This window comes from Corylus avellana, chromosome 2 (genome assembly GCF_965113065.1).
Source record: "Corylus avellana chromosome 2, dhCorAvel1.hap1.2, whole genome shotgun sequence".
Taxonomy (NCBI): domain Eukaryota; kingdom Viridiplantae; phylum Streptophyta; class Magnoliopsida; order Fagales; family Betulaceae; genus Corylus; species Corylus avellana.
In genome coordinates, this window is record NC_142491.1 from 38,995,862 (window position 1) to 39,009,857 (window position 13,996).

The 13,996-nt window shown below is 33.7% G+C and overlaps 1 protein-coding gene across 1 annotated transcript; it reads right to left on the bottom strand.

Annotated features, from left to right (window-relative positions):
• Positions 1-8,012: 8,012 nt before the first annotated feature.
• On the bottom strand, positions 8,013-11,717 carry AO1 (amine oxidase 1). Its single transcript, XM_059601473.2, has 4 exons — positions 10,102-11,717; positions 9,880-9,993; positions 8,255-8,799; positions 8,013-8,175 (listed from the first exon to the last, which is right to left on the bottom strand). Exons 1-4 carry the CDS (start codon positions 11,263-11,265, stop codon positions 8,013-8,015), a joined length of 1,986 nt encoding a protein of 661 aa, XP_059457456.2. The 5' UTR covers positions 11,266-11,717.
• Positions 11,718-13,996: the final 2,279 nt, after the last annotated feature.

Below are 13,996 nucleotides of genomic sequence, written 5' to 3' on the forward strand. Positions count from 1 at the left end.
GGCTCCTAATTGGATCGGGTGACTTTAGGTATTTCAAGTTAACACGTAATACTTGTAATTTTCTAAATTTCTAACAAGAAGCTTCTGGCTAACAACCAAGGGAGTTGGCTTGACAGAAACATCTAGCGCCATTAGATATCGTGGGCAGAGAACTGAAAAATCCGCAATAAATCCCCCTGATTAAGACAATTGGGAGTGCCGTGAATTCCTTGCTAAAACTTGTGAAGAATGGTCATTGATCATGAATTGTGCAACTCTCAAACAACAAATTTGGAGAGCTGGACTTCGACGTTTTGACACCGATCAATCCTACTTGTTCCTTGGCCATTTGCAGAAAAGTAGAAGGAACATAATTTGTATCAAAGTATATTTTTGTAAGAATGCCTATTTAAGTAAAGGGTTGCTTTCAAAATAATTTGGTGGCCGGAGCTTGAATTCGTCATTAAGTGTTGGTCTCGATCTCATATTAAGAATAAGAAGATGAGTAATCCAAGAATAAGTGGTTTACAAATATATTAATTTAGCGACTTAATATTTAAGCCAAGCTTAACAGAGTGGATGCTTTCTAATGATGTTGCTCTCTGTTTTTGGCTTTAGTCCACATAAAGGCCAAATAAGAGTGTCGTTTATAGAAGTTAAAAGTCAGCTAAAAACAAAGGAGTTCAGGTGGGTTGGGAGAAAGAATGTAATAAATCTATGCCGCTAATGCAATTCCAAAACTAATGGGAAACATCCAAGACAGTTGGGCCAAGTGACTTGATGTATTTCAAGTCCACACGTCACACACTTGACACTTCAAATAGACGGTTGGGATTTTGTATCCCTGGGTCGTTGTTGGTTTGTATTTTCTGTTAATCTTTGCTGTTTTTTTTTTTTGTCTTTTGTGGGTTACAAATTTTTTTTTTTTTGTACAGAAGTGGTTTGATCTGGTGGGAGAGATTTTTGATGCTTTTGGATGTCCTTCAATGGATTCTATTTGGTTTTCTGCAGTGTCTGCTCTGCAATAATCACTTAACAGTGGTTGTTATCTTTACCGTAACAGACTCTTATGGAGTTCTTTTGCAATTTGTCACCGCCTTGTGCGACCCTAGAAAAGGCTTGACTTGTTTATGGTTCTTCTGGAAGCATCGGCAAAACTATTACCTTCTGTTGGGTCCTTTTGGACCTGATCCAAAATTTGTTCATATATTTATTCTGCATTTACTTTTTGGGCTTTATTGTCGGGGTGCTCACTCCTTTTGTGGTCTTTTAATCGTATAACCTGCTTTCCCTTATTTGATTAAAAAAAAAAAAAAAAGTCATTGGACAAGTCCAGAGACTCCAAACTCTAATGCCGTGGCCCCGTGAGCAAAGGACTTGAAAAAATCATGTCAGAGGGAAAAACATGGAATCAAAGAAAAGTACACTAATATACATATTAGGATTATGGCCGGCTCGATAAATTTTGGGGTCTAAGACAATAAGTTTAAGTGGGGCATTTTTCTTATATTTAAATATTAATTATTTTATATTTATTTTAGCATTTATATTATATATTTTTATTTAAAAGTCATTATTCTTACTTTTTATGATGCATAATTACTAATTAAGTTTTTATAATCAAAGTTTCCAACATCTCATTTTCAATTGGTAATATGGATATTCCATTTAATTTTTCTAGTGACATTGTCGATCTTAGATAGGATTTTATCAAATTTAATTTTGAAAAAAAATTATTTCTTCATAAGCAACCATAACATGTATTGTCAATCAAATTTTATAAGTGATACATTTAAAAAAGAATCAAATATTTTTATATAATTTAATATGTCAATCAAAGCACTTTCTTTTATTTTTAAATTTTCGTTTAAAACTTTTTTTTTATTACTTATTAGATATAGAATGACTTATCACTTGATTCAAGAATATGAAATAATAAGACTTAAAAGAAAAAATAAAAAATAAAAAAATTGTTGAGAAAAATGGAAAGCTATAAAGTGTAGTTTATAGTGGAATACGATGTGAAAAAAAATAAATAAATAATAATAATAATAATAATAATAAGTTATTGACATTGTAATATTATCTGTTATTGACAATACAAATAATTGGAGTTTGATGCACTATGAAAACTTTTTACTTTCTAAAAATTTATAGATGTTGAGATTTTTCATGAATATGAATAATGAATTTCTCAATAAAGAACACAAATCTCACAAGTATATGCACAAATCTCACAATCTATATATACAATTGGGAGTGCCTAGTTTGAACGCTTCTCCAACAAATTTTTCCTTTTCAACGTCAATAAATTTTGCCAGTAATTCTCAAATTAAAACTTGTATAAAGTACACTTCTGCAAGAATGTGTGGCTACTAACAAGGAATGTAATTCTACTGACATGGTTATATTCACATGTTTTAGATCAATTCTGTTCAAGCAAAGGGTTGCTTTCAAAATAATTTGCCGGCCGGAGCTCGAATCCGCCATGAAGTGTCAGCGTCATTGGGAAATCTTCTTGGTATTGTGCGCATAAGTGAAAAGTTGTCTTATTAGTACCTTTCTTTTCCGCATGGACCACATATGTTGATTCGGATTCTAACTTGGTTTTATCGCTTCAGCCTCTTTTCGGTGGTTATTGTTTTTAAGTGGAGGTTCAAATAGGTTGACTTTAATCTGTTTTTCTTTTGCTTATGTTACCGCTATATGTGGCCCTACTGAAAGACCGAGATACTTGTTTGTCTAATTTCTTATTGTTTATAACTTCACACTGTTTGTTTTTGTATTGGGTTAAGGGATGGCAAAATGGGTACCCATTACACGATTAGCCTATGTACAGACAAGGCCCGTTTAACTAAACGGGTAATCGGGTCTGACATGATTATGACATGAAAATAGTTGGGTAACCCGACACGACCCGTTTTACCCGTTTAAAATAACCGGGTCTAATCGGGTAGACACGACCCGACAAGACCCATTAAAACCCTAAACTATAAAATTAAAAAAAAAAATCAAAATTGTAATAATAATACATCAATACACTGTCAATGCAAAAAATTGAGTTCCAAAATATTGAAGGCTTTAATATAGGATAAAAAATAAAAAATAAAAAATAAAAAAATAAAAAAGAAAAAAAGAAAAGGAAAGTGACCGTAATTGTACTCCAAAAGAAATTACTAAACTCATGATTTCTCACCTAAACTTAAAACAAGCAAGCATATTGACTAAGTTCATTTATTAAAATAATTTTTAGTATAAAGAAATTTAATTTTGCTCAAATTACATTCCACTAAAAAAGAATTATGTATATTTCAACACAAAATATAATATCTATAATCTGTTGAAATTAAATGTCTCATAACAGAGATGAATTTTGCAAATCATTTGAAATTAATGTTGGCAACTCTGTGTGCGTTGAGGGTCTAGTTTTCTGTCCATAAAATAAGCTAAAAATATTTTCTAGTCAAACTAGGTTTTATGAATTTTTTTTCAATGTGTTTATTTGTTTATTAGCATTTGAAATATATATATATATATATATATATATATATCATTTCATTCAAATCTATTAGTGCTATTTAAAAAAACTTATGCTCCTAATTAACATACTAAAAACATATGACAATTTTAAAGAATGTGATAGAAGATCGGATGAAAACGCCAATCACTTTATAAATATAAAATTGAACTATATTATGTTATTTAATGACGATTCAACGGTCCTCTTCCGGTCAACAACAATTTGGATGAATTACCTTTGTAGGTCTTGCTTATGGCTTATTATTTCTTATTAAGTTCTATAAAAATGACATGTGTCTCTTGAACATGTAAAATGCACATGTTTTTTTAATAATAATGACAAAATTAAAATAAGTTTTATTAAAAACTTATATGTATCTTACATATTCTTAAGAAAGAAACACATATTTATAGACTATATTAAAGAAAATTTCTAAACTTTGTCATTTCTATCTACCTATCTATCTATCTATCGCATAGAGTAGTAAGTGTCATGTGGCATGTAAATTGTTTAGGGACAATCTCTATTTCATGGCTGACATAATAATTACCAAGTAAAGTCCCACTCCAATTTACAAGGAATTGGTAATTAATAAAAATTTGTAATTATCGTAGCAACAAAAATAAGTGTTAAAAGGGAGGGAGGGAACATTTTAAGCATAGTGCTGCTGCCCTCTTCTTAGCCTCACTCTATAAAGGAATCTGACCGTACTATCACCATGTCCAACCGTAGATCTCCGATTGTCCCATTGCTCTCTTCTCTACAAAGCTCCCCCATCTCCCACCTTGTCTTTCTATCACTCTCTCTGGGCTTCAAAAAAAGGAAAAAAAAAACATCATCGGCAAAAAGCAAAATCTGTAACTTGAGAGTCGAGAGGGAGACGGAGAGAGAGTGAGAGACTGAGACTTGAGAGAGAGAGCAAGCAAAGAGTGAGAGAGGCAGTAGGGCAAAGGCACGGTTTAGGACCTTTTAGAGTGCCTCTGCCTTGGCCCTTATCGGCTTATCCGTTAGAAGAAAAAGAAAAAAAAAAAACCGAGTCTAGCGGGTCAACCCGTCAGACCTGCACAGTAACTGTGTCTAGCAGACCTGCCGGGTCAACTTGCCAGACACGAAATTATTAGGTCTTAATTGAATAGACCCGATTACGACCCAAACCCGATTACGACCCAAACCCGATAAGCCCAAACTCAATACCTGTCTTTTCGTGTCGAGTTCACGAGTCGTATCAAAATTGTCTGCCCTAGGTTTATTGTTGCGGACTCCACCCATTTTTCAATTTTTTATTGTTTTTCTTTACGATCTCCTACTTTCTCTTCCTTTTCCTTTTGGATCCATAGTAGCAAATATTCTTCATTATAGTCCTTTTGGAATTTAATTAAAAAAATAAATAAATATGCTAGATTTATTAAATTATTGTACCTGAAGAATAAATGCAGTTGAATATAAAAGAAAAAGAAAAAGAAAAAGAAAATAGCAAGAAATGCAGTTTTCTTATTGACGTTAGATTTATTAATTTCTTTTCCGCTTTGGAATTTAGAAGTTGTTGACAATGTGTTTATGGAGTTTTTATAGGGGCGGTTTGCGTTGGCTTGAAAAAAAATAAAAAATAAAAAATAAAAAAATGATGGTACGAAACTATAACAAGATTTGATCGACGTGAAAAAAATAATAATAATGTTTTGTATAAAAAAAATGAAAAAAAAAATTTATTTTTTAGTAATTTTTTTTATTTAAATAGTAATAAAAAGTTATTGATATGTTGTTAAAACTAAAAATGTTGATAGTTGATTTCGAGAGAAATAGTATAAGCTTTTTTTTTTCTTTTTTTTTTGGGGCAAAAAGCAAACAGCCTCATAGATATTGTCCCAAAGGGCGAGGAGGATCCCAACTTGAGCCTAGAAACTATCTTTGAGGTATGTAGGAGACCTTAATTTTCAAGGTGAGGCTCCTAATTGGATCGGGTGACTTTAGGTATTTCAAGTTAACACGTAATACTTGTAATTTTCTAAATTTCTAACAAGAAGCTTCTGGCTGACAGGAACCTTAGATTCTGGCTAACTGCCAGGAGAGTTGGCTTGACAGAAAAATCTAGCGCCACTAGATGTCGTGGGCAGAGAACTGAAAAATCCGCAATAAATTCCCCTGATTAAGACAATTGGGAGTGCCGTGAATTCCCTGCTAAAACTTGTGAAGAATGGTCATTGATCATGAATTGTGCAACTCTCAAACAACAAATTTGGAGAGCTGGACTTCGACGTTTTGACACCGATCAATCCTACTTGTTCCTTGGCCATTTGCAGAAAAGTAGAAGGAATATAATTTGTATCAAAGTATATTTTTGTAAGAATGTCTATTTAAGTAAAGGGTTGCTTTCAAAATAATTTGGTGGCCGTAGCTCGAATTCGTCATTAAGTGTTGGTCTCGATCTCATATTAGGAATAAGAAGATGAGTAATCCAAGAATAAGTGGTTTGCAAAGATATTAATTTAGCGACTTAATATTTAAGCCAAGCTTAACCGAGTGGTTGCTTTCTAATGATGTTGCTCTCTGTTTTTGGCTCAGTCCACGTAAAGGCCAAATAAGAGTGTCGTTTATAGAAGTTAGAAGTCAGCTAATGTAATAAATCTATGCCGCTAATGCAATTCCAAAACTAATGAGAAACGTCAAAGAGAGTTGGGCCAAGTGACTTGATGTATTTCAAGTCCACACGTCACACACTTGACACTTCAAATAGAATAGCCATCTGACAGGTCCAAAGACCCGAAACTCTAATGCCGTGGCCCGTTGCCCGTGGGTAGAGGATTGGAAAAAATCATGTAAGAGGAAAATTCGATAGAGGGAATCAAACAAAAGTACATTAATATACATATTAAGATAGGTTTCAATAGGTTTTGGAGCCAAAGGCAATAAATTTAAGTGGAGCCTTTTTCTTATATTTAAATATTAATTATTTTATATTTATTTTAACATTTATATTATATATTTTTATTTATATTATATATTTTTATTTAAAAGTCATTATTCTTACTTTTTAATTTTTATGATGCATAATTACTAATTAAGTTTTTATAATCAAAGTTTCCAACATTTCATTTTCAATTGGTAATATGGATATTCCATTTAATTTTTTTCGTGACATTGTAAATCTTAGGTAGGATTTTATCAAATTTAATTTTTTTTTAAAAAAGTATTTCTTCATAAGTAACCGTAACATGTATTGTCAAACAAATTTTAAAAGCGATACATTTAAAAAAGAATTAAATATTTGTATATAATTTAAGATGTCAATCAAAACACTTTCTTTTATTTTTAAAATTTCATTTTTTTTATTATTACTCATTAGATATAGAATGACTTATCACTTGATTCAAGAACATGAAATAATAAGACTTAAAGAAAAAAAAAAATAGAGGTTGAAAAATTACTGACATTGTAATATTATCGATCATGTACAATGCAAACAATTGGAGTTTTATTCGCTTCGAAAACTTTTTACTTCTTAAAAATTTCTGAATATTGAAACTTTTCATGAATATAAATAATAAATTTTTCAATAAAAAAGATAAACCTCACAAGTATATACAAATAAATAGCCCGATTAGGACACTTGGGAGTGCCTAGTTTGAACGTTTATCCAACAAATTTTTCCATTTCAACTTCAATAAATTTTGCCAGCAATTCTGAGATTAAAACTTGTATAAAGTACATTTCTGCAAGAATGCGTGGCTACTAACAAGGAATATAATTCTACTGACATGGTTATATTCACATGTTTTACGGCTAGCCTAACCGCTAGCGAGTTAGGCCGGTGCCTAAACATCTAGATTTTTAAGGTTCAAATTTTTTTTTTTTAAAGGACTGAATTTTTTTTTAATAAGGCCAAATTTTTTTTGCATAAAGGCCTTCAACATACTTTAAGAAAAATATTATTATTTGTTTATAACATTAAGGCCCTAACATGCTTTCTTTAGGCCTTTAACATGCTTTAAAAAAATAATATATATATATATATATATTTTTATAATATAGAGGTCTTCTGCACAATGGCCACGAGGTCCTCAACAGTCAACATGTTTTAAAAAAAATAATATTATTTGTTTATAATATCGAGACCTTCTATAAAATAAGAACTAAAAAAAAAAATTCTGAGAATTCTACAAACTTGTCTGTTGTGGTTATTTCGCAAAAATCCAACTCCTCACAAAAGGTTAAAATGTTTAACTTTTCACATTTCAAAAATGTTAAAATGGTTATTTTGTAATCTACGAAAATATTGAAAGACAAAAATAAGCCTACTTAATTTAAGTATAAAGAACAAGTAATAAGGGCAAAATGGTAATTTTAATCTCAAAGAAAAAATACTAATGCATAATCGATGCTTATTAGATAAGAATCTTCCGTCATATTAAAATAAATATTATTTAATTAATATTTAAATATTAAAAAAATAATGACAAATTTTAAAGTTTTGCCTAAAGCCCTCAAATACATTGGGCGACCCTGATGTTTTAGATCACTTCTGTTCAAGCAAAGGGTTGCTTTCAAAATAATTTGCCGGCCGGAGCTCGAATCCGCCATGAAGTGTCGGCATCACTGGGAAATCTTCTTGGCATGGAGCGTGATGGAACCCTACCGTGTACCACAAAACGATATCTTTGTTGTCAATAGCTCTGTTCCTGCAAATACCATCAAATATCTTCTTAATTAGCAAAACTTGATTAAAATCAGCCTCACTTTGCAAAATTGATACTTTACCTCTGGCTCCAAACGGCTAACCCATCATCTCCTCGGCTCCCTTCCGTGTAGAACCCTCCAGCCCACCTCTCTGACTTGTTATAGGCGGTCACCCACACTTGATACTTTGTATAAGCGGCTCTAATCTGCGGGTAATCATCATCTGATAAAAGAGAATTAACCGGCTTCCCACTAATCAGCACGTAACCCACATTATTCCCAAGCCTCGTCTTCTTGTTGGGATTCACTACTAGCAGCTCCGCCGGCTCCAAGCCTAGCTGGACCCTAGCGTCCGCTTCAGTTTTCGCTGTTTCAGTAACCACCGTCCAATAACTTTTTCTTGGTGAGGTGGCGTTTGACTGCGCTGCTCTTGCCGTTTGTAACTTCGCTTTGACGAAGGAGTTGCCGTCACCGTCAACGTCCAGATCTAGATAGTATGTGAGGAAGTGGTCGTGGTTGACGGCCACCGTGTTTTCTGCTACTAAGGTGCCGTACACATTTTCCGTTATTTGACCGGTATTTGTGTGTGGTGTGGCCTTCATCTCTGGTATACCTGTCAAATCCACCTGGAAAATATGCCAAATATTTTGTAATTGCTAATAAATTTTTCAGAGGAAATGCTTTTTTTAAAACAATTTCTAAAAAATAAAAAGGGCCACAGTAGAATTGAAAATATAAATAATTTTTTATTTATTTTAGAGACGAGAACATATCATATTGTTTTTAGGTAAATTTCAACGTACGATATAATTTCAGAGGAAATGTTAATGTTTTTAAAACAATTTCAAGCTAATAAGTTGTCACAATTTTTTTATAAATTCATGTGATAGTTCATGAGTGAAAAAAAATTAAAAATTTTGATATAACTATCATGATAAGTGCTACGTAGATCGTCAATATAAAGGATTTGCATTAAAGATTGTAGCTAAAACTGATAATTTTTTATAAGACTTGCAAACCCGATATAAATTCATTACCAAATTAAAGGGTTAGGGTTGAAGAGTCTAACCCGTTTAATTAAATGAATCGGGTTATAATCTTATATCAATGCTTCGATATGACCTGAATCCGACACACAACATAATAACATGTAATTTTTGACATGACTCGCAAATTTGACACGAGCCCAATATAAAAGTAGAATGTTAGGGTTAATGAGTTTGATTTATATAATTAAATGAATTTGGTTATGATTGACCTATATAATCTTATACATATATTTCAACATGGCCGAACTCAACAGACAAACACAAATTGACATCCCTAGTTGTAACTCCCTAGCTCCCTAACACCATTGTTCTCCATATATATATATATATATATATATATATATATAAGTTCTTATCCTGAAAACCATGGCCTAAATTTGATCATGTCTGTGGGCTGTGGGATATGTAAACATGAAACAAATAGTGTTATGGGTGATCAAGAACAATTTGGATTTCTCACACAAATAGAAACGTTTATATTGTTGCTTATTTTCTTTGCTCTTCTTATTGTCAAATGTTAAGCGTGTTTTTTTCTTTTTGGTTTTGAATTTTTTGTTAATATTTTTATTTTTGATAAAAAGAAAATAAAAATGAAAAAGAGAATGATTTAACAAACAAATAATTATTTCTTTGTAGAACTAAAAGGAAGAATCTTACCCCAACTTTGATGCTGCCACTCTTTTTGAATTCCCAATCAAGAATATAATCATAGTTTCCCACAGTGGCTATCATTCTAACCACCAAAGTACTTTCCGCCTCCCCACCTCTTACCTGCAAGACCAGCAGCCACATTACGTTAACTTCACAACAAAACAACACCAACAATTCAAGAGAAAACAAGACAAAAATTCAAAACAACAGCAACACAAGCTTAATTACCAGTCTCCCAGGAACATTGATTTCAGTATGTCTCCAAGCTACATTTCCACCATGTCGCTCAAAAATGCAAATTACCCTCGGTACCTGTTGTGGCAGCCCATCTGGCCCAACCATTAACCCATCAAGATATGCAGCGTTTTCTGGGCAATCGGTCAATGGCTGCAGGGTATCAGCTGCTCGCCCGAACCCAAATTCACCAACGTCCATGAAAGTCCTAAAATACCATTCAACAGTAGGATCCATATACGGCACAAATGTCTCAGACACATGTCCTCTATACAGCACGCGCCGAAACTTCCTTTGTTTGGCATCAAATATTGAAGCTGTTGATATGGTAACTCCGGCCCGAGCATCGAATCCTACATGAAAAACCCAATTAGCCCATCTGACCTGGTGGCCATCAATGGTGAACCCAGGTTTTGTTTTGTTATAAGTAGTCGAATTAGGCTCCCCATTTGGTGATTGAAAGTCGGTGCCCTCAGCTTTAGGCACGGGTGCTGTAAATCTATCAGTGTACATTGTGATTTTCATGGCATCAACATCAACTAACAAAGTTATGCCCTCAATGGGCCTTACAAAGACATTAACAGACCCTTCACGATAAAAGCACGCAACTCTAAGAGCTCTTTTTGTAACACTTTCCCCATACCAACCAACTGTAAATGGCACGCAGGAAATTTCAGACACATTCAAGCCCCTTCTGAGAATTGACTCCTTGAATTTGGGATACTGTAAAGGAAGTTTGCTGGCTTGGTAAAGTTCAGGAAAAGTGAGAGGAGGGTAGCCATGACCGCTGTAAACCTGGTCCGATGTGATTGAGCCATTTGTCAAATCTAAAATGAGCTCACGAGTCTCACCCCTGGCTCGAACCACCACCTTGGCTCGACGACTAGGCCTGCTGCTTTCTTTACTAGAAGAAAGCCAGTTGAAGACATCTTCTTTTTCTGGCTCCTCAAGATCAACAGAATGATAGGTTAGGTTGGGAAGTGAGCCAAGCTGAGACTTTTGAATTATGGTCCTTATTTGGTCTATTTCTGTAGAGTTGAAAGGGTCTAGCGGGTGATAAAGACAAGACACAAAGCACCATTGAAGGACAAAAACTAGAACTAGAAATAGAAAAGATCGACAACCCATGACCATTCGAAACTGTACAAAAAGGCACATTTAATTTATTGTGCTATACTTGAGATTGTACCTATATATATATACATATAAAGGGCAGCCTTTGCTTTAAAGCTGCAATATACACAATTTCTTAGACTTTCTCTATAAGCACCAGACGCCCGACAACTTGCGTTTTCCAAGTCCTTTTCTTGCAGCAAGAGCAAGAATAATCGACTCGGTCTGCTTTTGCTTAATTTAATAGAGGAGGAGGGAGGGGCATGAATCGCATGATCTATTGATCATTGACTTGCTAATTAACCAGACCCAGCTGGTGGTTTTTCTTTCCTTGCTATGTTTGAAATGTAGGAGATCTAGAGCGAAAGAAGGGGCAAAGTGGTTCGGTTTCTTCTAGAAAACCAATGGTTTTTCAAGGAAAAATTCCTACGGCAATTGAAAATGTCCAGATGCCTTTATTCTCTGCAGAACAATTCAAGTATACAACTGGAAACAAACAAACAAACAGTTTTTACCTAAATAAAGGAAAGTAAACCCTCCCATTATTAGAAAAAAAATTCCCCTTAATTTAACTTCCTCCCTGGATATCTACTTTGACTCGGCAACCTGCCAACCTTGAACAATTCAAAATAGCGAAAAAAAAAAGTCAAAAGACTGTAGATATGCTTAATTTCTAACAAAGAACCACATGTCAACGCTCAGAAAAATATTGAATTCGAACCAACTTCTTAGGATCTCATGTCCTATACAGAGAGATTAGATCAAAAATGAAAAGTTCAGTGATTCTCACCTCTAACACTGGAAAGCATTCATGCGCACATGTGACTTCAACAAAGAACGCATGTGACTTCAACAAAGAAAAGAAGACGAAATTTGTGAGTTTGAATATTGGCATGGTAATACCAACTCCCCAAATGCTTTTGCTGAGCAAATTTACTCCCACGAAATTCCTTATTTTCCCACTTTTGCGCTTCAGGTGGAGCTGGGGACGGGCTAAATGCTCCGGTTCCTTGAAGTTGACTGCTACTGCTATGCAATAACTGCTACGATAGAATTAGCTTCTTAAAGGCAGTTTTCTTTCTTTTATTTTTTTCTTGAAGAGTTAATCGACGGGGGGCCATAATTAATTCGGAAGTGTACTTGAAGCACAATACAGTGAATACAACGATTATAAGATTTTTAAAATGGAGGGATTTACGCCAATCGACATCTCAAACCTGCTGCTGAGTTTAGGCCTCGCAGGAAAATCTGCTTGTTAAAGTATGTTGGGAATTGGGCCTTCAAAGCCACTACCTTCAAATATGTACTCAAAGCCCAAAGCATAAACCCAGTAGAGGCCCATAACCTCTTCTTAGGGGGAATAGGCAGTTAATAACAGCCCATGCTAACCGCTAACCTTTATATATATATATATATATATCCTATAGTAATACCCTTCTACATATGAGATCATTTTTAGATTTTTATACATTTTTTTTTATATATATATTTAAACACAAAAACGACATTGTTTCATATATATATATATATAGAAACGATGTAATTCTGTTTTTTTTTTTTAATTTTTTTTAAATAACCGCTAACCGCCAGTTAATTGCATAGGAGGATAGGAAATTTTACTAACCACCTAAGCGGTTAAGATTAGCGATTTTAGCCAATAACCATTAACCGTAACCTATTTTTTTACCCTTAGGAAGTGCTAGAGACGTAAAAGGAGTCTCCAATGTCACAACCAAGAGCTAATAAATGCCCAAACCAGTAATTCTAAGTAGCCTATTCGTGTCCTATTAAGAATTATGTGACTATTAAAATTACCTTTTGATCAAATTTCAATAATGATCACAAGTCCAATAATAATTTTAATAGTCACATAATATTCTTAATAGGATATAAGTAGGCTATCTAAAATTACTCACAAATCAGTCCTTCCTCCTGAAATCCCGGGATAAGGGTACATTCCTTCAAATCCTGGAATTGTACATAAGGATACGGATAAGGGTAATCACCTTGCTCCATGACTCATTAGACTCAAACGTGCAGGACTCTATGACCTAATGCCTATAAAAGAAGAAAATGACACACAAGTTTTGCTGCTGTCTAAAACATTATACAATTGTCAATTACACTAATATTTCAGCATGTTTAGAATTATGTTTGAAAAATAAAGTTTTTAATTCAAAAAATATTTTTTAATAAAATTTTTATTTTTACGCTTTTACTAAAAATTCATTTTAACTATTTTTAAAACTTCATTCAAACTCACTTCTTTGAGATCCTTGCCATTTTCGAGCTTGCGTGGAACTTTGCTGCTAGTACAAGAAAACCCAGCCAGGCCCTTAAAGTAGATACTTTTATTTTGGGCTAACCGGATCGGGCAATATTTAATTTGGGCTTTCGTTAAGTCAGAAGCAAATGGATCATAATCACCCGATCCGAAAGAACAAGTCGGTTCACTTGGACGGTGACACAAGTTAACAGCACAAACTTTCTTCGCAGGCCACGTTGGTTTCTCTCGACACTTCGCGAGCATCGGAAAATTCATACAATTACTTTTTAACCAAAAATGTTTTGGGATCCAATGCGACTTCAATCACGCACATCTATGCTCACAATCATAATGTGTGAGACGTGGCTTCTATCAGATGGCTCAGAGCCTTCATATATTCCCTCCCACAAAAACAAGATTCAAAAATCGTGATTTTCTTTAGCAGTAATCCACTAAAAAAAAAACTATTTTAAATTAAATCACAAAAAATTAAAAAATTGACGTTATCAA

Coding starts and splice junctions, on each gene's coding strand:
- AO1 (XM_059601473.2), bottom strand. CDS start 11,265: ATGTGCCTTTTTGTACAGTTTCGAATGGTCATGGGTTGTCGATCTTTT. Junction 9,994..10,101: donor TCAATGTTCCTGGGAGACTG/GTAATTAAGCTT, acceptor CTGGTCTTGCAG/GTAAGAGGTGGGGAGGCGGA. Junction 8,800..9,879: donor GTGGCAGCATCAAAGTTGGG/GTAAGATTCTTC, acceptor CATATTTTCCAG/GTGGATTTGACAGGTATACC.